This window comes from Chelonia mydas, chromosome 11 (genome assembly GCF_015237465.2).
Source record: "Chelonia mydas isolate rCheMyd1 chromosome 11, rCheMyd1.pri.v2, whole genome shotgun sequence".
Taxonomy (NCBI): Eukaryota; Metazoa; Chordata; order Testudines; family Cheloniidae; genus Chelonia; species Chelonia mydas.
The window spans coordinates 14,732,800-14,758,374 of record NC_051251.2 but is presented as its reverse complement, the minus strand read 5'-3'; the positions used below and the strand labels follow the sequence as shown (position 1 = coordinate 14,758,374).

Sequence of the window (25,575 nt, the reverse complement as noted above, 5' to 3'; positions counted from 1 at the left end):
GATAAGTGAACAGTTAACACTAATGGGACCCACTTACCTGCCATATTCCAAAAGTGTGGCATGAACCTTAGACTCCTCATCTAGCAGCTCTTCTGCTCCATCCTGACGTTTATATTTTCTCTGAGGCTTATAAACCTCCTGCAGGACAGTAAACAAATTCAGAGATTGTCAAGAACTTCTCCAAAATAAATGGTTTTATTTTCTAAAGGGATGAGCAATCCCACATTCAACAGTCCACCTCCTCTATCCACGCCACGTGGCTTTGAATTCTGTTTCTGCAATTAGGTTTGTACACCCTGACCAAGTTAGACCTACAAGGCTTCCTAGAGCACCTCTTTTCTTTCTCCTTTTTTCTAATGTCACACATGAATATTTCACAAAAGGCATAATTTATTCAATTTGCCATTTTAAGCACATTTGAAAAGATGGCCAAAACCAACAAAACAGATGCCGGTTTAAATGAAAAAACCTCTAATTAAACAGACAGCTTCAGAATGGGAATTATGTCTTAATTGGATAATTAAATGTAATTACTATCTACTTAATTACTGCTCCTTTAACCAGTCACACAGGAGGGGAAAACGGATTCTGTTATATTTTAAGGAAAAAAGCACCCAGGAAAAAAAATTCCCAGCATTCTAGCAACCAAAATTAATCAATGCCATATTGTAGCTAAGTTAAAGAAAGTTCAATACAATTAAATGCTAGTTGGAGAGAACTGCTGTAAATACAGTAGAATCTCAGAGTTATAAACACCAGAGTAATGAACTGACCAGTCAACCACACACCTCATTTGGAACCCGAAGTATGCAAATCAGCAGCAGCAGCGACAAATAAAAGCAAATACAGTACAGTACTGTGCTACACAAACTACTAAACAAATAAAGGGAAAATTTAAAAAAAGATTTAATGAGGTAACCATTTCTTTGCTTGTTTCATATAAATTAATATGGTTAAAAGCAGCATTTTTCTTCTGCATGCTAAAGTTTCAAAGCTATATTAAGTCAATGTTCAGCTGTAAAATTTTGAAAGAACCATAACATTTTGTTCAGTTACGAACAACCTCCATTCCCAAGGTGTTCGTAACTGAGGTTCTACTGTACCATGCAGTACACTAAGGCCACGTCTATAAAGTTTTGTAGCAGTGTAACTATTGAGTGGGGTGATTTTTTTAAACAATATAGTTATACCTGTACAACCCCCAGCGTGAATGTAGTTGTGTCAATACGAAGGTGCCTTATACAGGAATAGCTTATTCTCCTTCCCGTGTGGGAACAGCTATACCAGTATAAGCACAAATATACCACACTATGGGCAGGGGTGAAAGTAACTTAAAGGACTTACCAGTACTCCAGAGTCCTGAGCAGGGGGCGTGGCCACAACCGGAAGGGACGGGGCCTTTAAATCTCGATTTAAAGGGCCCCGGGCTTGGCCGCGGTAGTGGCAGCTGGGAGCCCTGGGCCCTTTAAATCACTGCCGGAGCTACTAGCTGCAGAGGCAGCTGGGAGCCCCAGAGCTTGGGGGCCATTTAAAGGGCCCGGGCTCCGGCCGCCGCTACCACCCCGGGCCCTTTAAATCGCTGCCTGAGCCCTGATGGCGGAGCCCTGGGGTAGCGGTGGCAGGGCTCCGGCAGTGATTTAAAAGGCAAGGAGCTCCTGACTGCCGCTACCGCAGCGGTGCCCCAGGCCCTTTAAATCGCCGTTGGAGCCCTGGGGGCCCCAGCCACCTCCGCTGCTACCCGGGGTTCCAGCAGTGGGACTCTGGTGGCAATTTAAAGGGCCTGGGGCTCCAGCCGCTGCTGGGAGCCCCATGCCCTTTAAACTGCAGCCTGGGGAAGCCGGTACAGTACGGAGCACTGGCTCTTGCCAATACGCCGTACCGGCTTACTTTCACCTCTGACTATGGGGCAGAGGGCTATACCACTTAAACTATATTCGTATAATGAAGCAGTACAACTTTTTTGTATAACCAAGACCTAAAAGTACTTCAGGGAAGTATCAAAAGAACAAATGTTTTTTAACAATAGTTTTTTAAAAGTGATTTATAATGGCTAAATCTCTATAAAACATTAAAAATTAAGATCCACAAGTACTACTGGAACTGAAAATACTGGAAAAAAAGATCAAGAGCTGTGTTGTCAACTCTTCTGATTTTACTGCCAGGTTTGTAATGTTTGGTGTTTTTCTTAAAGCCCTAGTACCAGAGTCAGTTGACTAAGTGAGAGTCAGCTCTCTCTCTCTCTGAAAAATGCACATTTCTAGCCCTCACGGTTACAGAGCAACTTGAAAACATGAAACTTAAAGGCTCCAAGACCAGAAAGGTAATACCCTGCCCCATTTTTTAAAAAATTCACAAATTTTAAGCCTCTCATGGTTTTTTGTTTTTTTTTTTTTTGGGGGGGGGGGGGGGGGCGCGCTTGATTCATGTTTGTATGTATGCTTGGGGCTGGTGATGCAACAAAATGTTAAAAACACAGGGAAAAGCAAGTCTAGTATTTTTCATACTTAACTAATATCAGGAAACCTAACGGACGTGGTATTTTATCATGTGGGACGATAGCTTCAAAGATTTTAAAAAGCCAGAAGAGACAATAGTGATCTTCTAGTCTGACCTCCTGTGTAACACAGACCAAGATTTTCACCCAGCAACTCTTGAGTCAAGCCCATAACTTCTTGGTAAAGTAAAACATATCTTTAGAAATTCTGAAATCAAGTGAACAAGAATCAACCAAGTCTCTTAGTAAGTTGCCAATTACTCTTTTATCCACACCTTATTTCTAGTCTGAATTTGTCTAGCTTCTCCTTTCAGCTGATGGATCTGGTTATGCCTTTGCCTGCTAACTTTGAAAGCTTTCTATGATCAGCTGTCTCCCTGTCTAGACCTATGCTAAGGAATGGAATTCATAACAGCAATTACAGCATGCACAAATACACCATAAATGTTAGTCTTAACATCAGATAATTGTGTAGATGAACATAAAACTACTTACTGAGAATCTCAATTCACAGCACATTCATCTTTCATCAGTAGCTGCTCTAGTTCCAGTCACTATTACGAATTCTTAATATTCCCTTTGCCAGCCTTCAGTCCTGGCCATAACCATAAATTTCATTTCATATTCCCCTTGAGTACAGCAGGTAGGTCTTTAGTCCACAGTTTTAATAATTAATCCAGATGACAGAATAATTTTTTCACATTTATTTGAGCTTCTTTTAGAGAGGATGATCTCTTCCTACAAATTCCAGTGCAAAGCGATGTAAGGATGACCTGCAAAGGTGACTTTTCCCCACTACTTAATTATGTAGAATGAAGTTTTGGGAGGGTTTCTTCCCTGCAAGAAAAGTTATTCTGCTCATTTTCTGCATTAGAAATTCAAGTAGTCTGGCCAGCAAGATTCCATGGCTTTGTCTCTATAAGACACCTACCAGCAACACTGATGGCAGCAACATAGTGTTGTGTAGTCAACTGTAGTGAAGACAGAGCAGTTTTTTTTGTTTTTTTGTTTTTTTTTTTTTACTGCTGTGCTGTTTAATGCTACTTTGAGCAAGGGGAAAAAACAAAAGAGTGATAGACCCCCCAACCTCTGTGAAGTTGCACAAATGAAAAATTACAGGTCCCAGTTTTCTTTAGTCTTGTCTACACTGGGAATGTACCTCCATTCCAACTACCTAAATAGCTTAGCATAGACCAGGAAAGCTACAATTCGCTCTGGTGGAAATTACTACTGTAAGCTTCGCTTTTGTGGCTCTCCTTGTCTTTGCCAAGAGGAGCTACACACTTGGCCACTAATGGCTGGAAGCAGGACGATTTCCAGTATAAACAAGGCAATACTGTAGACTCAGCCTATGATAACTGGAGAACCAATTAAATGTCTTAAGCAGCAGGATGATGAAAACCAACAACTGACAGAGGGAAAAGGTTTTTAAACCAGTCTGCTTAAGATGTTTGTAAGCTGCCAACAATCCTCACCAGCCTTGAAAATGATCAATCATGTCGAAATCAGTCTTTAGCACTTGCCTCCAGGCTTTGCTTACTGTCCAAAATGACCAATAAACTCACAAAAGGAAAACAAACGTCCAACAGGGGCTTTCTATCCAGCCACAACTTACAGGCTTCTCACCTGAAGTCTCCCTTCTCCAGGGACCACTGCAGGAAACTGTCCCTTCCTCTGCAACCTCCCTTCCACCGCCCCCTTGCCACCCTTCCTGCAACTCTTTACAGGGAACACTTGTCCTATTCTCGGCTGGACCCAGGCTACCCAGTAGCAATGCTGTTTGTTAACACCTATTTAATCGCTGACAGTTTGCACAAAGGAAGTTTCTGTTAAAGATTTAACACACTCCTTAAAAAACGGAGGACAAGAGCGGATATTTCCAAGGTTAAAAAACTGATTTTTTTTAATTTGTTTTTTTTAAAGAGGGGAGTGGGTAAAAACCACCTTTCAAGCATCTATATATTGTAATGGAGCAAAAAAGGCAAGTCCAATTTTAAAAGAAATCATTTCATAGGCCACCTTTATAAGACATTCTACAGAAGGAGCATTGTGAAGACAACACAAGATGGTAATTTATGCAGTAAGGAACATGCTGATGTGTGAGGCAAGCAACTCAGGAGCTATAAAGTACATTTTTAAAGGGTTATAATTCCAAAGTAGCAATACCAGTTTTAGTTGAGGAAGCAGCTTCTACTATAAAGCTCCTACTTTCAGGCACTGATAATTTGTTGAAAAACTTACCATTGGGATTAGTTTTTCAATGACTGCTCTTAGCTGAAGAGAGTTTTTTGACCAATTTGGTAAATTCCACTTCGACCTCTGAGTTCAGTATAATAAAATGGCGTTTTTCAGATATTGAGAAGTGTACCAGGCATTGTTTCTGTACATGGAATATTCCCAAATGGCTTATGTTAAAAGACCTCCATACTTGACACGTACTTAATACTTAAATTGTCTTCAGTTTCACTAGTGCAAACTCTCTGTCATCCACAGAATGCCAACAGTACAACTAAAAAGAATTTGGCCCAGACGTCTGAATCAAATGCCTTTGATGTTACTAAAAAGAAGTGTAGAAAAACCAAAAAGTTGCGTGTTTGAAGAGAGATGTAGGTGATTTTTCACTACATTTTTAATCAAGTATAAAGGTGCAGAGCTCATTACATTATAAAAGATTAAAAAATGGGTCTTGCAGCAAAGAATTTCATATACATTGAGGTATAAAATTTAACAGTGCACACAGCACTATAAAATATTGCAAATAACTGATCCAGTTAACACAGGAACCATAACCTCAAATTTCTACTTGTGTGTCAAATTAGCACAGGCATTTTTACTACATTTTTAAAGCTGTAACTTCATTTCTGTTTTTCTCATTATTCGTTCTACTCTTAGACCCAGTCCTGCAAACGGCACTCATGTTCTTAAAGTTTGCAGGACTGGGGCCATAGAATCTTGAAAACCAGCCTAATTCAAGTGTTGTGTAAATAGGTGCCACTTCACTGACTTCTACTGACAGAGCAACACTCATTTGCGTCAATCTGAATTTGACGCAACATCTCTATGCCTGCTGCTTTTCTGCCCTTCTCCTTATGCCCAATGCTAAATTTCCCTCACCTTTTTCCCTTAAGCAAAACCAACACACTGTTTACATCATCTGTCATCAATGGAGGCAGCAGAGTAATGGGATTAGAGTTTGTTAACTAATTCGATCCAAGTGTCCATCTTGCCGAGGGCTTTGCCCCAGCAAAGAACAACAGTATCATATACAAACACAGCTGTTATCAGCACTTAAAGTTTCTTGGCAGAAAAATGGGTAGGTTAGAAACTAGATGCTATTACCCTCTGGAGAGAGTTTTCAACCAAGTCTAGTTTTGGGATCAAACTATTTGATACTGTCCCTTGAAGACTGCTAGTGTTTAAAACAACTCTCTCAGGTCAGCTGAAGCATGGTAAAATGATTAATCCTGGAGTGACCATACTGCCTAGGACAGAAAGTATGTGGGAGGGAGAAACGAGGGAACCACTGTTTAGTTGTTACAGCAATACGCAAGGAATGAAGAGGATCTGGGATTCAACTACATAGGCAGACTTGGATTGAGCCAGTTGTTCATTGTGCAGCCTCAGACAAGTCACTTGATCTCACACCACAACTACTGGGGTAACAGCAGATGCACTATGAAAACCAGACTGTGTTCTGTATGCTGAGTTCTAAAGAAACACATTGGAAAAAAAGCCCAAAGAACAAACAAGAAGAAAACAGGGAATTCCCATTCCTCACCCAGACTGTAAAGTGGCTTGTGGTATAAGAGAACACGGGGGGGGGGGGGAGATGACAACAGATTCTGACTCAGTTACACCAGTGTAAATCCAGCATAACTCAAAGCCAATTGACCTATTCCAAATTTACTCCTGTATAACAGAGAGAAAAGTTTGTCCCAGTAAGTGAAAGACAATGACAGAAGCTGTATTTTACTGCTATCAACCCCTTTAAAAGTTCTTTAATATACAGAATCACAGAATCCACATTTTGGTGGATTACTGTATAGAAGCCCCATACCCCTTGCCCCAAACAGTTTACAATTTATGAACTGGAAGAACATAAGCAGTAATGTATGCATGGTATTTTAAGATGTGCTATGTAAATGAATATACATTCAGGATAATTTTGCAATTGCAAAACTGCATACTTGTGCTGTTACAACAGTTTGAAGGCACTATGACCAAAACTGGTTTAGTTTGCTAATGCCCTAACTAAGCAACATTCCCTCCTTTCTTAAATCTTCTAGAGATGCAGGAGCAGACCGTGACATTTTGAACATAAGGGAGGGGAAAAAAATCAGCCTGCCACAAAGAGCTCAGTTTAACTGTTCTGGTTGTCTGGAAAAGTGTGTCTTTTCAGAGTTGCCTCTATGCAAGGAAATGCAGTGGACGCTGATCTCACCTAACCTTGGTTTCTGAAATGTGGAGATTTTTCACAGGAACCAACAGGAACTGCAGAGGTGCAAATGGAAGCTTGCAGAGTCTTGAGAATTTCCATTATAAAATGTTACCTCCTCCAGGAGTAGGCTGTACCCACTTCAGCTGCTACAAACTAACCTTGGTTTCAAATGCACCCAAATCTAACCTGATGCTATGAATTGCATTTAGTCTCCAAAACGGAGAAGCCTCAAGAAGCACTTTGCAAGACAGACTGGCTTAATTCCAGTCCTTTACTACAATGGTACTGTTTATAAGAAACTGACACACACACACACACACACACAAATCAAACCCTCTGAAAAATATCTTTCAGAATTAGGTGAGGTAACAAAAATCCTTTTTTTAAACACAATCTAGTGCTATGATCGAGTCCTTTATCCTAATACACTATTCACAGTCTTGCCAGCATATTTACAAGCTCGAGAAGTAATATCCATACTTTCCAAATCTGTCAGATCAAACATAAAACCAACGCCCTAGAACATTTGCAATCACCAAAGAATCCATGTCTCTTTATTAATACAGGAAAGGTATCCCAGTGCCATGGCCAAATTTCATTTCTGGCAGCTCTGCTTTGCCTTCCCTATGCAGTATCAATTGGATACAGCACTCTTCATGACATGCTTTCCTAAATGGTTGTTTTTTATCACTTCTGCTCTGTTCAAGAACTACTGCTTTTCACACCAGAGGTGGCTGCATTTCAGTAAGGAATAATGGGAGCCCTGTGCAGAGCACATATATCCATTCTTTCAACTTGTAAAGCATTTCTGAATCTGCTAAGATCAAAAGTATGTTTTTAAATTTGGTGTGGTTTCTTCCTTTAACACCTAACAGCTTCTGCATTACATCAAATTAAGAGAACAAAACTCCAGACCTATTAAACAAAAAAAAATAAATAAAAATCATCTGTCAGTACAGAATGGGGGCATCTGAGCTGCTCGTTATGACATTCTACACCAGGGGTGGCCAACCTGAGCCTAAGAAGGAGCCAGAATTTACCAATGTACATTGCCAAAGAGCCACAGTAATATATCAGCAGCCCCCCACCAACTCCTCCTCTCCCCCGCTCCCAGGACCTCCCACCCACCGGCAACCCCGCTGATCAGCACCTCCCCACACCTCCCGATCAGCTGTTTTATGGCATGCAGGAGGCGGGGGGGTGAGGAGAAGAGGAGCGAGAGCACAGCAGGCTGAGGGGAGGGGACAGGAAGGGGTGGAGCGGCAGCAGGGCATGTGACAGAGCCAGGGGTAGAGCGGCGAGCACCCCCCTGCACACTGGAAAATTGGCACCTGTAGCTCCAGCCCCAGAGTCAGTTCCTATACAAGGAGCCACATATTAATTTCTGAAGAGCTGCATGCGGCTCCAGAGCCACAGGCTGGCCACCCCTGGTCTACACTTTTCTCCAGGCACGCTGTCAAAACAGTTACGCTTTTACAGATACACTGTCAAAGAACACTGGTGTTCCCAGAATCTGCTCTCTAGCTTTGCTCACTAAGTATGATGAAAATACATCAGACCCTCCTCTTTTCCCCTCTCGTTTTTAAGTGTTCTGATGAGTTTTAGCAGCTTTCCAGCAGGAAACACCTTTTTTTTTTATTAAAGCTACTGGGTATCAGAGCAAGTGCCATAGAAGCTATTTAAATTCGTGACAGTTGTCCAAATGCAGCAGAAGTAGAATATTGTCCTTTTTAAAGATTTTTAACTGGCTTACATATGTACACATACATACATACAAATAAATAAATGAAAGCTGAAGTAAAAATGTAAATTAGCCATCTCCCAATGCAACTGTATTCCAATTCCCCTGTCACCACCGTACCACTATGTCTCCTGCTTTAATGTTAAGAGACTGCAAAAATTATTTGGGTATTAGCTAATGCAGCCAGATGTCCTTGTTTTAGTGCCAAAAGTGCTGAAACACTGTCAGTATTTAGATCTCAAGATGAGAGGTTATAGCTCAAATCACTTTACAGCTATACCTCACAGGAAAAATATACACAATAAAAACACAGTCAGGGTCTAATCTCAAAACAACAGTATATTACATAAGGGAGAGACGTAATGGACAAATGTGTAGACAGGACCATAATAGTACTATGTGTTTTAAACTTTATCCTTTGGTTTAAACAAAGCAGATACTGAGGTTCAAAGAGCAGCCATTGTGCTTAGTCTAGAGCTACCTTCCATACTGGTAAGAATGCTAAAAATCAACATTTTCCTATTTGATTCTCAAGAATTTACCATAGCAACCTCAGCACATTACACAAGATCAGTACAAAAAGCATCCATGGCCCATGAAACCTTTCTTTCACTACACCCACACCGGCACGAAACCCTTTTTCACCTGAGTTCTCTTCACATAGCTGTGAGTTAGAAATGCACACTATAGTCATAGCATCTACACATACAAAATAAGTATAAGTTCTACTGCAAAGGGCCCCTGAGCTCTTCAAAGCCTCCCCTTCTTCCAACATCACCCACCCACAACCACATCTCTGCTGATACTTTCCAAGCTCACAAAGACCATACGAAGACTTGTGGGTCTTCCTGATCTCTTGTGGCAAGGTGTTCCACACTCTAGGACTTTCCACTGAGAGCGCTCTGCCCATGATACCCAGAAATTTCACACTGGAAAAAAGGGGGAAAGGGCAGATGCAGTGGCCTTGTTAATCACAGCTGCCATGGACGGCCGTAGAAGGAAAGGCGATCACTGAGATGGGTCCAAGCAAAGGGATTTGGGAATCAAGAGCTGTATCTCAGGCTGGGTCTGGAACTGTAGAGGTAGTCAGTGCGGACTGTGAAGTACCACTATGATGTACTCTCACCATCTAAGTTCATTCCATTTAAGGGGCAGAGTGACCCACTGTAGCGCCACATGGCCCATACAGTCAGCCCCAGTTAAGCATATTGCAGGGGTCTAGTCTGAGAGTGACTAAAGCATTGATCAGCCTCACTAAGTCTCAGAGATTATGGGGCTTCGAATTTTGGAAGAAGACATTTCTATACACTTTGGCTCTTTAGGTGTCCAAAAGCAGCAATTACTTCAATAGGACTATAACTGCCTTGACTGCCAGACAGATGATGCTCACAACAGAGGGTGAAGTAATAACCTCCATCAGCTACTCAAAGTGTTTTCTGCTAGCACCATCTCTGTCTAGTCTGGATTTAGCCTGAACCGGCTGCATCAAGGCTCCAATTTCACTCAGTACTGAGACAGCATGAGGACAAGAGAATCTGTGCTTGACGTGAAGGGGACTGGTACCATGAGCATGAGAGCATGACAATGGTGGTGTTATCCATTAAATCTCTCAGGCTATGGCTATGCTACAGCTTAAGTCGACATAAGTTATGTTACTCAGTGGTGTAAATAAGCCACCCCCCCCCCGAGCGATATTATTTATGCTGACATACCAGTGCTTAAGTCAGGATATACGTAATGTCACTCAGGGGAGTGGCTAATTTATGCCGAACAACATAACTTATGTCGACTTAAGATGTAGTGACTGTAGAAGCTCTCCCACAAACATACCTGCCGCGGCTCATTGGGAGTGAATTAAGTTGATCGGAGAGCTCTCCCATTGGCTTAGCGCAGGTACACAGAGAGTGTGCAGCTCAGCTGCTGTAAGCTCTCAAGTGTAGCCATTGGTTTCACACATATGGTCAATGACCATTAGGATGGGAGATGGAGGAATGGGGGACTGAGCAACAGGGTGCTATTAGTGAAGCCAGCCTAATGTGACTCCATCCATCCCAGCAAAGTCTGACAGATGGCACAAAAGTGACTTTGTGACCAGCAATGTTGAAAGGCTGATGACAGATCAAGTGGTGTAGGGGTTAGTGAGGCTCCCATTAACTGAACATGCTGACTGGTGTGCCCAAGGAAAGGGATAGCAAACTGGATGCATATAATTATAAATTAGGATGAGATTCTAGAGGAGCTGAAGCTGATGTCAGCACTATATCAACTGTCCTGCATCCCTCAACACATTCAGCTATTTACAAACAGATTTAAATCCAGAAAACAGGAAGATAGGCTGGACAAGGTGATGTACCTCCCACCAACCAGTTTGAGTGGGTTACACAAAATCTAAATTCCAATGACCAAAAGAACCAAGTAATTAAAAGATTAATTCAGGACTTCACCAGACATCTTAGAGGCTGAATGGGGCTAACTGGGAGACACAATACCTTGAAAATGCACCAAGGGAACAGTTTTGGTTGTGCTTCAGAGTCAGGGCACCGCTGAAACCCCTTGCCTCACTGCAAGGAAGCTGTCTTGCGACAGTCAAGAGAATCATGAGATCCTGCCCTGCCTGTGGTATCAACAGCAAGGACAATCATGAGACTCAACAGGACTCAGTACAGGAGATAAACCCAAGGTTGTGAGTTCAATCCTTGAGGGGGCCATTTAGGGATCTGGGGCAAAAACTGGGGATTGGTCCTCTTTGAGCAGGGGGTTGGACTAGATGACCTCCTGAGATTCCTTCCAACCCTGATATTCTATGATGCTCAGCTTGCAACCATCAGAAAGCAGGACCTTGGAGTTGAAAGACTACCTTAAGAAGGTTGGTTTCTTTGCAAAATGGGGGCAGTCAATCCTTGGGAGATGGGAATTTATTTTATCACAGTATTTTGCATGGCTCCCATCACCACTGTTTCTGGGTGCATGTTCTTAAAGATAAATCACTGATTAAACGGTCTGTAGCAGCAAATTTAGATATCATTGCTGGAACTGAACCAAAAACAAGCTGGCTGATGCACAGATAAACCTAAGCTAAATCATCTGGATAGCCCCAATCTGGCAGGAGCATTCCAGATGGTTCCTAATTGCAAGAAAGGAGATCTCACACGGGGAAAGACATCAAGATGGGGGACTATAGTCAAATGTGCTAGACAGCACAATGGGAGACAGTTTATAAATAGAGCAGATAGTTGAGGAGTTTTGGATGACCTACCTCTCTCCTAATACATATGGACCAACTACTGAGAGCAGCAAAATGTTCTCTCCTCATGTCAGTTCATAGCTAGTTCACAGAGCTGTATTCGAATCATGTATGTATTGCAACTGGCTAGCACTGATAGGGTGGCAAAACCATACTGCAGGAGTCTAGTCCGAGAGTGACTAAAGCACTGATCAGCCTCACTACGTCTCAGAGATTATGGGGCTTCGAATTTTGGAAGAAGGCATTTCTATATACTGTGGCTCTTTAGGTGTCCAAAAAGCAGCAATTACTTCAATAGGACCATAACTGCCTTGACTCTCAGACAAGGACTTTCAAAAACTTTTGAGTTTAACAATGTGTTGGGAGAGTCCAAAACAGAGCAGGTGAAAAAGAGGAGAGCTCTTTGAACTATCTATGTCAGACATGATCAGTTCTTGACAACAGAAAAAAGAACAAAAAAAGACCTGTAAAGATAAAGGGGCCTTTCAGAATCATTGTCACAGGTGACAAGAAGGAGAGGAAAAGGTATGCGTGGAAATCCTAGGAGAAAATAGCACTATATACCTAGTCCTTATAAAATATCTAGATTGCACATTTTTCTGCAATGCACTTGAATACAACACAATGATGAGAGCACCAGAAAACTAAAGATATCTAATTAGCCCCAGGGCTTCAGATCAGCAACTACTTAAATTAGTGCCTCAGGAGTGGGTAGATTTTCTAGCTCATGTTATACATGGAATTGAAACATTTCAAATAATTATGAGATGACTGATATATGCTACATTATTTTAAGATTAAACAAAAAAGTACTTTAGAACAATCTGAAGTCTATTTTTTATTCTAGTTGCAGCTCAGCTTGGTCTACTCTCATTAAAAACTATGCAATTTTAAAGGTAAGAAATATGGAGCTGAGGGTCAAGTTCACAGAATAAATTCTTAATGGCTCTTACCTGATGATTTGAGGTTTTGTTAAATCAAACAAAAAAACCTTTGTGATTAAGTTCTCCCTACGCAGATATACAGCATTATAAATTCTAATGCTAAAGTAAACTGGTGGTTTCTTTCCCCAGAAGGATTTCTGCTAGGTAGTCTGCATTATGGACCCACTACTACTATAAATCAGCATGGTCTTATGTTCTACTAGTAAGAATCCATACTGCATGTTGAACACGCATGTTGTACTATGCAATCCATGGGGACAATACCAGCACCAAATTGATTTCTAGATCACAATTTCCTGCTCACTTTGAAAAGGAAAGGGCCTGTGTATTTCAGATTAGTGTTAGCTTTGAGAAGGAGGGGTGTTTGCGCAAATGCACAAACTGCATCCTACCATGGCTGACTGGAAAAGACAGTATGCTAGAAAATGTTATGGTGGAATCAACATTAAAGGTGATACACAGGGAGCAGCCTGTGTGTGTATGTCCTGTGTGGGGCTGGAGCTGGTACAAAATTCACCCACCTCCAATCCAGAGGTAGGCAATCCCTAATATTCTCTTTTAATGGCTTATTCTGAGCTAGCATGGAACCTATACCACCAGGATTCAGCGGATGTGGTGGTGGTTCTCCCTACAAGGGAATACCATGGGCCTGTCCTAACTCATGTCAATAAAGTGAAGATGCACTATCATTTAACTCCAAAAATTAAAACACGGCAGTTATCTATAATCTAGTGGAGAAGAGCTCGCAGATTCTACATTATAAAAAAGTATTTACTCCTTTGTCACCAAGAACAAACAAGTATATTTACTCACTGTATATTTAGCCCTGGGTGACCTAACATCCAGAGTGTCCAGCACTTTCCCAGAGTTAGTGCTGCATGTCCTGCCTGGTGTCCAAGCAGATCAAGTGGAAACCTACCAAACCTCTGGGATGTCAAAGGAACAGCCAAGGTAAAGCCCACAATGCTCTTTACCTGTGGAAACATATGGGTTTTTTCCTTAGAGAATAGTTTGAAATCCAAAGTCCACCCATATTTGAGCCAAGACTATGATTTCAATGTTCCCAGTAAAAGAATTAAACTTTCCATGTGCAATCTGACCACCAGTTGGGTAGCATAAACCTTGGGAAAGCTAAGAAAGTCAGCAAACGCTGATGTGCAGTCAACACAAGTGCAAGACAGGTGCCATAGGTGGTCTGATGTATTTATACTGGGTAAACAGTATTGGTGGGGGTGGGGGCTGGGAGCAGGAGAGGAAAGAACAACAACAAGAAAAGACAAGTTTTCCTTTTGAGAAGATGCTCAAGTTGAGCTGCTTCAGCACTTCATTTGGGTCTTTTCTAAAGCAATTAACAAGATCATAAGCTTCCTTAAAATGTTTAACAGGTGTCCATGATATCTGTAGGAAAATTCATCCTGGAACAAAGATGGGGGGAAAAGGTAATATAGGCCATTCATATTAAAAAAACCTTTGTCCAACTATATTTTGTATAATTGTTTCAGCAATTATAAAACATAGTTGACTAAGACCTCTTCCTCCTCTATTTCTTGAATATTTTTAGATAAGAAGTTAAAAGTCTTCCAACTTATTCAAGTTAGTGTGAGAAAGTGGAGAACCAATACAAGGTCTAACAACTGAATCTTATCTACAAAAAAACGCTTGGCAGAATTTGATTTTTGTTTATTTTTTTAGAATTTTGGGGAGATCAATGTTCATTTTTATGCTTTAATATTTTTATTTATTTAAATTTTCAGAGTTGCAGGATACGATGGGAGGTCAAACAATAATTATATAATGTTAGTACATGTTGAAAGTCAAAAAGTTAAAGCTCCACAACTGTTAGAACACAACGGTCAACATCACATGTCAAAAACCACAAAATAAATATCCTTAAATCAAACTATTAAATTCTAAAGCAGCATTTTTCTTACTCTATTTGTAAGTTTCTGTCATCATTGATGGAAATATTTTTTTAATCTGTGTGTATTAGGTGAAGTGAACATTTACTGACATTGGCCAATAAAAATCTATTCCTTCCAAACCTATATATTAGGAATACCCAGCCTCCGGAGAAACGGTGGGGGGGGGGGGGGGGAACGACACACTTGGATTTGCCTCTTTCCACAAACCAGCATTCCCTGCAATCTACAAAAAACAGAGATGCATGGTCAAGTTCTATCCTGCCTGTGAAGTCTGCAGACCGAGAAGCAGAAGTGAGACAAAGTGTGCATCGCCACCACTAGGCTGCTGCCATCACATCAAGGTCTATGACCACTGAGGACATTCCAAGTATCTGGGGCAAAAGGCCCACATTCTGGAATCCCAGTTGCTGGGATTTCAGTTCAGGCAGGAATCTCGTCTTCAGTCTGAATGGGAAGGGGAAAAGGAATGGAATCTGTTGGGATGGAGGATCCTGAACTGGATGTACTATGCAGATGTATGGCAATGAAATTAAGATAGCGTAAGTAGGAACCCTGTTCTGTGGATCAGCCTCATTAGGGGTGTTCTGTTGATCTTCTGTGGATAAATTAGGATGACCAGAAGGGAGAGAAGTATAAAGGGATGATGTATGGCTGCTATTTCATGGCAGGGACTATGCCAATGCAGCTGTGCTTCAATTGCTGAGGGGCATATACAAAAGCAGGAAGCTCCTCAGAGAAGGAGACTGAACAGCAGGCAATGTAGCCACTAAAACCCAACTGCTTCGTCAGCATCAATCCAGGTTGTTTTTTTTGTTTGTTTGTTTTAAAATCACCATCACTTCTTTGTACTGGTGACCAAAATCATACATCCAGCATTATAATTTTACTGAAGAAACAAGAGCAAACTATGGCTGAGATTGGACAAACTCTTCTAATGATAAATATCTTTGTAACTTAGGACAACTTTGAAAAACAGGTGAAAGTTCAATGGATTTAGAGGGGGAAGTGATGTGTGACACATTAGGAGTTTCAGAGTAGCAGCCGTGTTAATCTGTCTTGGCAAAAAGAAAAGGAGGACTTGTGGCACCTTAGAGACTAACCAATTTATTTGAGCATAAGCTTTCGTGAGCTACAGCTCACTTCATCGGATGCATTCAGTGGAGTCTGCCTCCCAACAAGGCAGCACCTCTTTAATTTAGGTGATGCGGCTGATAAAGAAGATAACATTGCTTCTGTTGCATAAGGAATGCAATCAGAGTATGCAAATGCAAAAGAGCAAACCTAAAATAGAACGGTAAGTTAATTTCCAGCTTCGTATGAAGTATGGACTATTGGAGTGGAGTTACTCAAAGGGTCACCATAATAACAGCTAGTAGTTCAAAGAAAGATGAGAGGTCAATTTAGACAGAATGTAATTAACATTTTTAACAGGGAGGGTAATTAACCATGGAACAGACTGTCAAGGGAAGCGACACATTGACCACCATTTCGAGATTTTTAATCTAGATTGGATCCCTTCCTAAAATATATGCTCTAGTTTAACCACTTATTTGCCTCAGAAACGTTGACTTATGTAGCAGGGAAGAATAATTCCCATCAATGCAGCAGGAATTACTGTGTGAAGTGCTTTGGTCTGTTTTATTCAGGCAACCAACTTGATCATCATAGTGGCCTTAAAATTTACAGACAAGAATTTCAAAGCTGACTGTCATTTTGGGGGTCATCCACTTCTGGGTACCCAGCTCCACCTACCTTAATGTGGAATTTTTTTTTCCTCCCCAGAGGGCAGGTACTTACCATTTTCTGAAGATCAGGCCTCTCTGCAGGGTTTATTTGAATACCCCAAAAATGAGGCCACCAAAATCACTAGTCATTTTTCAAAAATTTGGCCTATGAATTTACAGAGCGCATCAAGGACAAGTGAAGCAAAGTGCTGATTTTGAAAGTAAATGGATCGTCAGATTAGAGCACAAATTGTGCAGCAAACAAGAGCACAGAGATGCCTACCTGGTATCTAGACATTTTAATTCAGGTAAGACAGAATGACAATTAAAGTACACATGATATACTAATCCCTGGTGGCATTATCTGATTCGTAACATTATTTGCACTAACATGGTTTCTGATAACAGCAGCTTCCTTTTCAGTTTTGACATCTGAAGGGTTAGAAGCTATATGTTTAAAGAGGGAGAAAAAGAAAAGACTATCGGCTCTCAAGAGCTTGAACGCACCGAGGAAAAATATTGCCTAGTAGGCATAACTTGCAGGTAGTGCTCATATTTTGGTTGTTAGTTATAGCAAGTAGTTACACTGTAAACAAGTTTTGAGATTTAATTTCGTTTAAATACATTTAATTTCCGGGTCTTGTTTCCATTTTAGTTCATGTTAAGGGTAAATTATTCCTGTTTCTGACAGTTTCAAATGAACGTTTTAGTTTCCTAGAGTTTTAATGGTGTATGTGCCATTTTGTGATTTTTGTCTGATGGCATGGAAAGAGACGCTCCCTGCAGCAGCAACTGATATGCCGGCGGTGGATTATACACCTAAAGATTTCTAATGTGAAATGTTGGCATCTATGACCCTTTCTGAGAACGAGATCTGACATGCAGCACCTAATTGGTACCTCCTCATGAGAAAGCAGTTGCATTAATTAGAATTAAATATCACATTTCATTATTCACAAAAAGGTCTTGAAGCTTGATCATAAAAGCTCAATATATTATACTTACAAAGATATTGGTAACTGTTTTGATAGCCTTCTCTTTCCGTTGCATAAACTCGTCATCCTGCAAGACAATTAATTGACACAATTAAAAATCAAAAAAATGAAGCTTAAGCTTCAACAACACTAATGCATTTAGCAAGCAGACTTGTCAACTGGTTCCTAAATGAGCTGCTCAATTATTCAGTTAAGTACACTTAACTCTACAATTGCATCAACAGTCTGTTTGTTCTGCGTGTGTATAGCACTTGGTACAATGGGGTCCTACCCAAGACTGGGGACCCTTGGTGAAATTGCAATGCAAATTAACATGGACTTATTGCAGAGGAAAATAAGTGTTTCAATAAATATTTAGATTTCAGTTTGGGAAGGAGGGTTGTCAGCTTTATTATTTCCATTTTAATGAGCATACTGAGGCAGAGAGAGGCTCAGTGACTTGCCTAATGTCACATCGGAAGTCTGTATCTGTAACAGAGCAGGGAATTGAAACCGGGTATCCCCAGTTGCAGCCTATCATCCTAGCCACTGGAGAAGCCATCCTTCTTCTCACAATTCTGTATTCAAAACACAGCTATTTTAGGAAGTGAATCTATCATTGTAGTTTAGACATTTGAGATTTTTAATCTCTCTTTTGTTACCACTCATCCAGCATTATCAAAGGAAGCTATGGGATTTAGGAGTCCAACTCTGAATGAACATCAATGGGATTTGTGCACCTAACTCCCTTAGTGGCCTTTGAAAATTTCAGACATATGCAAGTCTGCATCAGCAGTCTCACTGGTTAACCAAACCAAACCTGATATAGCAACTGCATCTCCCCAGAATGGAAAAGGAGGTCTAACTCTAGATGTCCATAATATTCCTAGCACAAATGGTCTATGGAAAGACAACAAAACACTAACCTCAGACAACCAATTAAAATGAGCAGGTGAAAGATTTATCTTGATGTTTGTAAACTCATACTTCTTCAAAGACAATGCAATTGAATACTACAATTGCATAACAAGTTCCGCTGAAAAGTGGGGGAACATGGGCAAGAGGGTATAAAGTTTTCAGTTACATATTCAGAGATGTAGCTTCACAACCTCAGAGAAATAAAAAGGGATTGCACAGCAAATCAGCCCATCACACTAGAATTCTGCTCCACAGTTTAAGCAAAAATAGTCTGCTACACAATGGTAAACGCCTTAGTATTTCATTTCTATGAGCCTTTGTGAAGATAACTAATGTACCTACAGAGAACTAGTCTCAGTTGATTTGTTCAGAAAAGGACATATTACATATCTCAACCTCGAGGCTAATATGACCAGAATTATCAGAGATATTTTGCCCAGAGCTGTTGCAACCATAACAATTTGAGATTGTCACTTTCCGGGTTGAAACAGAGGTAGAGGTGGCTCTAGGCGAAGGCTGATAAAATCAGACTTATGAACCATTTGGGGTCAACAAGGATTCATCTCCCCCTAATATACGCAGATAGACCTTCAATTTGGATTCTGGTGTTTACTTGCTTTTCTAACAGTAATCCTCATAGTTAGACCCATCCAGTTATAGACTAAAAATCACGGCCAGATCCTTAGCTAAGGTAAATCAGCACAGTTTTATCAACTTCAATGCAGTTACAAAGATTTACAGCAGCTGAGGAGAAAGCTCCACGTATGTACAGACATACTTTAAGAGAAAACAAAGATTTAGCTAAGTCTTACCTCTGGTAAACTACGAGTTTTCTGAAACTGGGATACGGAATAGGAGCGAATATAGTCTCCCATTTCTTCTCTAGTTTCTATTGCACGTTTCACCAGCCACTAAAGAAAAAATTGATACTATTATTCAACAACTTATTTCTAAGTATTTTTGTTTGTGAAACAAATATTTCAAAACTCGAAGTTTTTGTGGACATGTGACACCTCAGTGATTTACTCCATAAATAGCTCAATAACATTAGCCATTTTATTATCTTCATCTTCCCTATTTTTGTACATATTAAAAACTCAACAGAACCAACAAGAGAGGTCATAACCTAAGTAACATACATACTGTGTCTGTAACCCAGGCCTTCCCACACCCCACAGACTTTAAGGCTAGAAGGGACCATCATGATCATCTAGGCTGACCTCCTGCACATCGCTGACCACAGAACCTGAGTCACCCACTCCTGTAATAGGCCCATAACCTCTGAGTCACTGAAGTCCTCAAATCTTGATTTAAAAGACTTAAAGCTACAAAAAATTGACCATTTACTCTAGCTCAAACCAGCAAGTGACCTGTGCCCCACACTACAGAGGAAGTCGGAAAGCTCCCACCCTCCCGTCTCTGCAAACCTGATCTGGGAGAAAATTCCTTCCCAACCCCAAATATGGTGATCAGATAAACCCTGAGCATGTGGACAAGACTCACCTGGGAAAGAATTCTCTGTAGTAACACAGAGTCTTCGCCATCCAGTGTCCCATTTCTGGCTACTGGAGACATTTGCTAACAGCAGTCACGTGGACGTCCTACAGACAAGCATGACTGAACGAGTAGGGACAGAGTGACTGCCCTGATCCTACACTATGAACCACATGCGTCATTGACTTTAACAGGTCTCTGTGTAGGTGCAGCAGTCCCGCAGAGTAAATCACAATGCAGAACCAGAGCCTTAGTTTGTAAATTCCTTTAGGCAATGACCGTCTTTCTAGGTTTTCTGAGACACCTAGCACATTTTTGAGCAACACTGTTTGTATAACAATGCATTGCAGAACTAGATATAGTCACATATGGTTTGTCCCATATATTCATGTCTGCTATTTCACTAAGAACTTTTTTAATTCTCACTGTACATTTATTCTCATGGATTTTCCAAATCAGTGATAATTACTGAAAAAATGCTGAGTTCAAAATCCCATTGCCTCTCCCACCCAAGATGAAAAGCCAATTGTCAAAGTTGATTTAGAAAGAGTCAAGGAAGTCAACACAATTACTAGAAATATTCATTGGAATTTTGGCTCGATTGATTTATTTTTTAATCCAAATATTTAGATTTCACTCAATCTCAGTCCAAAAAGCAAAATATAAAATAAAACCTAAGAAACCTATGTGGGACAGTTTAACCACAAAACATCAGCTAGTGACTAGAATGTTTTAGCTTTTTATACAAAACAGTTCCTGAAACACTTTCTCTATATTCTTCCCCCCAAATGCCTAGAATGCAGGGATTACAACTAGACTTTTGGGAAACTGGCAGATTACTATGTCTTTGGAATTACAGACGGACTTACCTGTACATATATTTTACCTGCTTTAACCTCTCAATAACTCATTTATTTTTCCCTACCTAATACACTTACGGAATGTAGGCATTCCCTAGTGTAGACATGTTAGTTTACTATAGAATTGGCTACCAGCATTGTCTTTGGTGTGAGATCTTGGTACTGGGTGTAACCTGGAATATTTGTCATTTTTAGTTTAAGTGACTATTTATCACATAATACAGCTTGCCTGGGTGGCAAGATAGACTGCAGTGTCTAAAGGGACTGTCTGTGACTCCATTATAAGATGATTATACTTCAGGAGTTCACATTTGTTACTGGATTGGTGAAATATAATTATAGGACATACTACCAGTTTGGGGCATCTGTTCTGCTTTTGACAGTCTATCCTGAGGCAGCCATGGTCGTGAGCCAGTCCAGGCAGCATGACATCTACACAGTGTCTTAGATTTAGAAATGATGCCAATACTTGATGGAACATCATAAGGACATCTTTGTACACTAACCCACCTTTCATATAATATTCAATGAGATTTAAGAATCTAATACTATGAAAATAATAATGAATTACCCTGCTCAACCTATTTCTTGGTCATCTAAGCCATGTGTCCAAAAAAATAACATTCTCTATAGGTTCTTATACCAACCTCTTCACCTTGGTGTCCAAGTACCTTCCAGTAGCGCATTCAGTGACATGAGTAACGTTGGTTATTCCTTAGTATATAAGGCTCTGATCCTACAGGAAGTTCTACGCTGTGTTGACCAAAGTCTCATAGTGCTTTATGATTAGACCAAAGATGGAATGAAAAACTACTCTCTTGCTTGTGTTGATGGTGCAACTGTAACTCCATCATTAAGGAATGAAATTGTACTAAAAGACAGAACTGGCTCTCACAAACAGATGTATTACCCAAACATATGTAAATTAACTGTGGTATAAAGAAAAGGAGTACTTGTGGCACCTTAGAGACTAACCAATTTATTTGAGCATAAGCTTTCGTGAGCTACAGCTCACTTCATCGGATGCATACTGTGGAAAGTGTAGAAGAAAACCTGGATTTGTGCTGGAAATGGCCCAACTTGATTATCATACACACTGTAAGGAGAGTGATCACTTTAGATAAGCTATTGCCAGCAGGAGAGTGAGGTGGGGGGAGGTATTTTTTCATGCTTTGTGTGTATAAAAGATCTTCTACACTTTCCACAGTAGGCATCCGATGAAGTGTGCTGTAGCTCACGAAAGCTTATGCTCAAATAAATTGGTTAGTCTCTAAGGTGCCACAAGTACTCCTTTTCTTTTTGCGAATACAGACTAACACGGCTGTTACTCTGATAACTGTGGTATGTAATCTATTGCTTAAATTAGCCTCTGTACCAGATGTCTGGAGGGTAGCTAATGTAATGCTGATTTTTAAGAAGGCCCTAGAGGCATACCTGGCAATTAGAGGCTAGTAAGTGTGATTTCACTACCAGGCAAATTGATTGGAACTATAGAAAGAACAGACGTATCAGACAAGATATGTTGGGGAAAAGTCAGCACAGCAGTAAGAAGTCACTGGATAAGAAGGAACATCCTCTCATGGATCAGAAACTGGTTAAAAGATAGGAAACAAAGGGCAGGAATAAATGGTCACTTCTCTCAATGGAGAGAGGTAAATAGCAGAGTCCTCCAAGGATCTGTACTGGGACCTGTGCTGTTCAACATATTCATAAATGATCTGGAAAAGGGGATAAACAGTGAGGTGGGAAAGTTTGCAGATGATACAAAATTCTCTAGCTAGTTAAGTCCAAAGCTGACTGCAAAGAGTTGCAAAGGAATCTGACAAAACTGGATGACTGGGCAACAAAATGGCAGATGGGTGCAAAGTAATGCACATTGGAAAAAATAATCCCAACTATACATACAAAATGAGGAGGTCTATTTTAGCTATTACCATTCAAGAAAGAGATCTTAGGAACCATTAGAAAAGTGATAGATAAGACAGAAAATATCAGAATGCCACTGTATAAATCCACGGTACATTCATACCTTGAATACTGCGTGCAATTCTGGTCAGCCGTCTAAAAAAATATATATTAGAATTGGAAAAAGTACAGGGCAACAAAAATGATTAGGGGTATGGAACAGCTTCCATATTAGGAGAGATTAAAAAGACAGGATCTGTTCAGTTTATAAAAGAGACAACTAAGGGGGTATACGATAGAGGCCTACAAAATCATGAATGGTGAGGAGAAAGTGAATAGGGAAGTGTTATTTACCCCTTCATATAACACACGAACACCCATTGAAATTAACAGATAGCAGGTTTATAACAGAAGGAAGTACTTCTTCATACAACGCACATTCAACCCGTGGAACTTGTTGCCAGGGGATGTTGTGAAGGCCAAAAGTATAATTGGGGTCAAAAAGAATTAGATAAATTCATTGAGGATAGATTCATTAATGGCTATTAGCCAAGATGGTCAGGGACGTAACCCCAAATCTCCAATTGCCAGAACTGATAACTACAGGCTCATCAACCACCTCTGCACCATGTGGATGCTGCTACAGTTGGGCTTTTTGCACTTCTTAGGTTTTCCACCATAAATCTTCCATTTTCTAGGGCTCAGCTGAAAATATGTACCCTCACCCCAACAGCTGCTCACTAAGGACAACATGCCAGTGAAACACAGAACCAACAAAATCTATTTTTGACATTTAAATACGCACACAAATCAGTGAAATAGATTTTAACACTTTAAAGGATAATCATTGGGTTCAGCTGACAGCCTGAACAAACAGATCAAGTTTAAGGTGATGCAATCGTGTTGTCAAACAACTGAAAGTAGAGGGTTAACAAAGGAATGCAAAATTGTATGGACAACAGTATTGGGTGTGATACTACAACCATGGGTCTATGGGTGGGGTGTTGGTACCAATTTGGCCAAGTACTGGTGGGGGAGTTGAAATATTTCAATCCTAATCACTCCTTCCAGAACAAGATCTATTTTTCCTTATCTACGCATTTCTAATGCACTCATCACAGCAACATCTAAGCACACATAGATGCGCTTATTCCAAAGAACGCATCATTTCTGCTGGTCAGGCTCTTGCTTCACTCCCTTTCAATGGGAGACTTCAAGAAAAACACTGAACTCTAAACAACGGAGAGACTCAGACTCATTCTGATCTCCATTGGTAGGACTTTAGCTATAGAATTCCCTGCCAATGAGCCCTTGAGACTGTCACGTGTTATATCCCCATCTATCATAGTTGTCACAACACAGTGAGGTGAAGACTCAGACTTTAAGGTCAGAAGGGACCATTATGATCATCTAGTCCAGGGGCAGGAAAACTCTTTGGCCTGAGCAGCATCAGGTTTCTGAAATTGTATGGAGGGCCTGTTAGGGGACGCTGTGCCTCCCCAAACAGCCAGGCATGGCCCGGCCCCCACCCCCATCCGACTCCCTCCACTTCTTGCCCCCTGACAGCCCTCCCAGGACCCCTGCCCCATCCAACCCCCCTGTTCCCTGATGGCCCCCCAGGGACTCCTGCCCCATCCACCCCCCACTCCGTCCCCTGACCGCCTCCAGGCCCCCCCACGCCTAACTGCCCCCCGCCACCCCATCCAACTGCCTCCTCTCCTTCCTGACTGCCCCCCGGGACCCCTGCCCCTTCCAACCACCCCTTCTCCTTGACCACCCCCGGACTCCCTGCCCCTGACTGCCCCCCGCCGCCCCATCCAACCCCCCCTTCCTTCCTGACTGCCCCCCCAGAACTCCTGCCCCCATTCAACCACCCTGTTCCCTGCCCCCTGACTTCCCCACCCCCTATCCACACCCCCGCCCCCTGACCACCACCCCGAACTCCCCTGCCCTCTATCCAACCCTCCTGCTCCCTGCCTCCTTACCGCGCTGCCTGGAGCACCGGTGGCTGGCGGCGCGGCTGCACCAGGACAAGCAACCGAGCCACGCAGCACAGAGCACCTGGTCAGGCCGGGCTCTGCAGCTGCACTGCCCCCGAAGCTCACAGCCCCACCGCCCAGAGCACTGGGCCAGCGGAGCAGTGAACTGAGGCTGTGGAGGAGGGGGAACAGCAGGGGAAGGGCCGGGGGCTAGCCTCCTGGGCCAAGAGCTCAGGGGCCAGGCAGGACGGTCCTGCGGGCCATAGTTTTCCCATCTCTGATCTAGTCTGACCTCTTGCACAACACAGGCCACAGAATCTCACCCACCCACTCCTATAACAAACCCCTAACCTATGTCTGAGCTACTGAAGTCCTCAAATCATGCCTCTGAAATAGCTAGGGACTGGCCCATTCAGGGGTTCACAGATAAGAATCAGGATCTTGAATTTGATTGGGAGAATTGGGTAGGGAGTCACCATCACATGTACAGTGCCTACGTCATGTGCTCTTCACAGTTTGTCTAACCAAAGTGGAAGGCCACGCCGAAACTGTAGTTGTCATGTGACTTCATCAGTAGCCCGCTGATGATAAAGTCACAAACCAGCACAGCTAGATCCCCATGTGTGATATAAGGGTACAGCATCCTGGCCGTGTGTGACTGACAGACATAGATGTTCAGAGCAGCAAGAAGTCCATAAGGGACCCTTCGGACTATGCACCAGCTTGAAAATCAGCAAGTGATGTTAAAAAACACAAAACAAAAATAAACCATTTTCTTATTAAGAAAGCTTTCTTAAACTTGGCCAAACACCGGTCAGGAACACAACCTGGTAGTCACATAATTCTGAAATACACTGTCTTCTCAAGGAAATATAAGTGGTGACTTTCTCACTGCTTAGGAATGGTTAGTTTTTCCATTGTGAACTCATTCCTTCCAG

General features: G+C 41.5%; 1 protein-coding gene and 1 long non-coding RNA gene across 7 annotated transcripts in view; both read right to left on the bottom strand.

Moving 5' to 3' along the window:
* CCDC93 (coiled-coil domain containing 93) overlaps window positions 1–25,575 on the bottom strand; it is a 105,897-nt gene that overhangs the window by 72,135 nt on the left and 8,187 nt on the right. For all 6 annotated transcript variants that reach the window (XM_037911890.2, XM_037911891.2, XM_043525571.1 and 3 more), the window contains exons 5-7: window positions 19,212–19,310; window positions 17,513–17,569; window positions 38–138 (exon numbers count right to left, since the gene is read on the bottom strand). In XM_037911890.2, the coding sequence (XP_037767818.1) occupies window positions 38–138; window positions 17,513–17,569; window positions 19,212–19,310 (257 nt within the window). The remainder of the gene's footprint in view (window positions 1–37; window positions 139–17,512; window positions 17,570–19,211; window positions 19,311–25,575) is intronic.
* LOC122462434 lies at window positions 3,459–17,114 on the bottom strand. Its single transcript, XR_006284971.1, has 2 exons — window positions 16,899–17,114; window positions 3,459–5,051 (listed from the first exon to the last, which is right to left on the bottom strand). It is a non-coding gene; the product is annotated as an uncharacterized LOC122462434 (long non-coding RNA).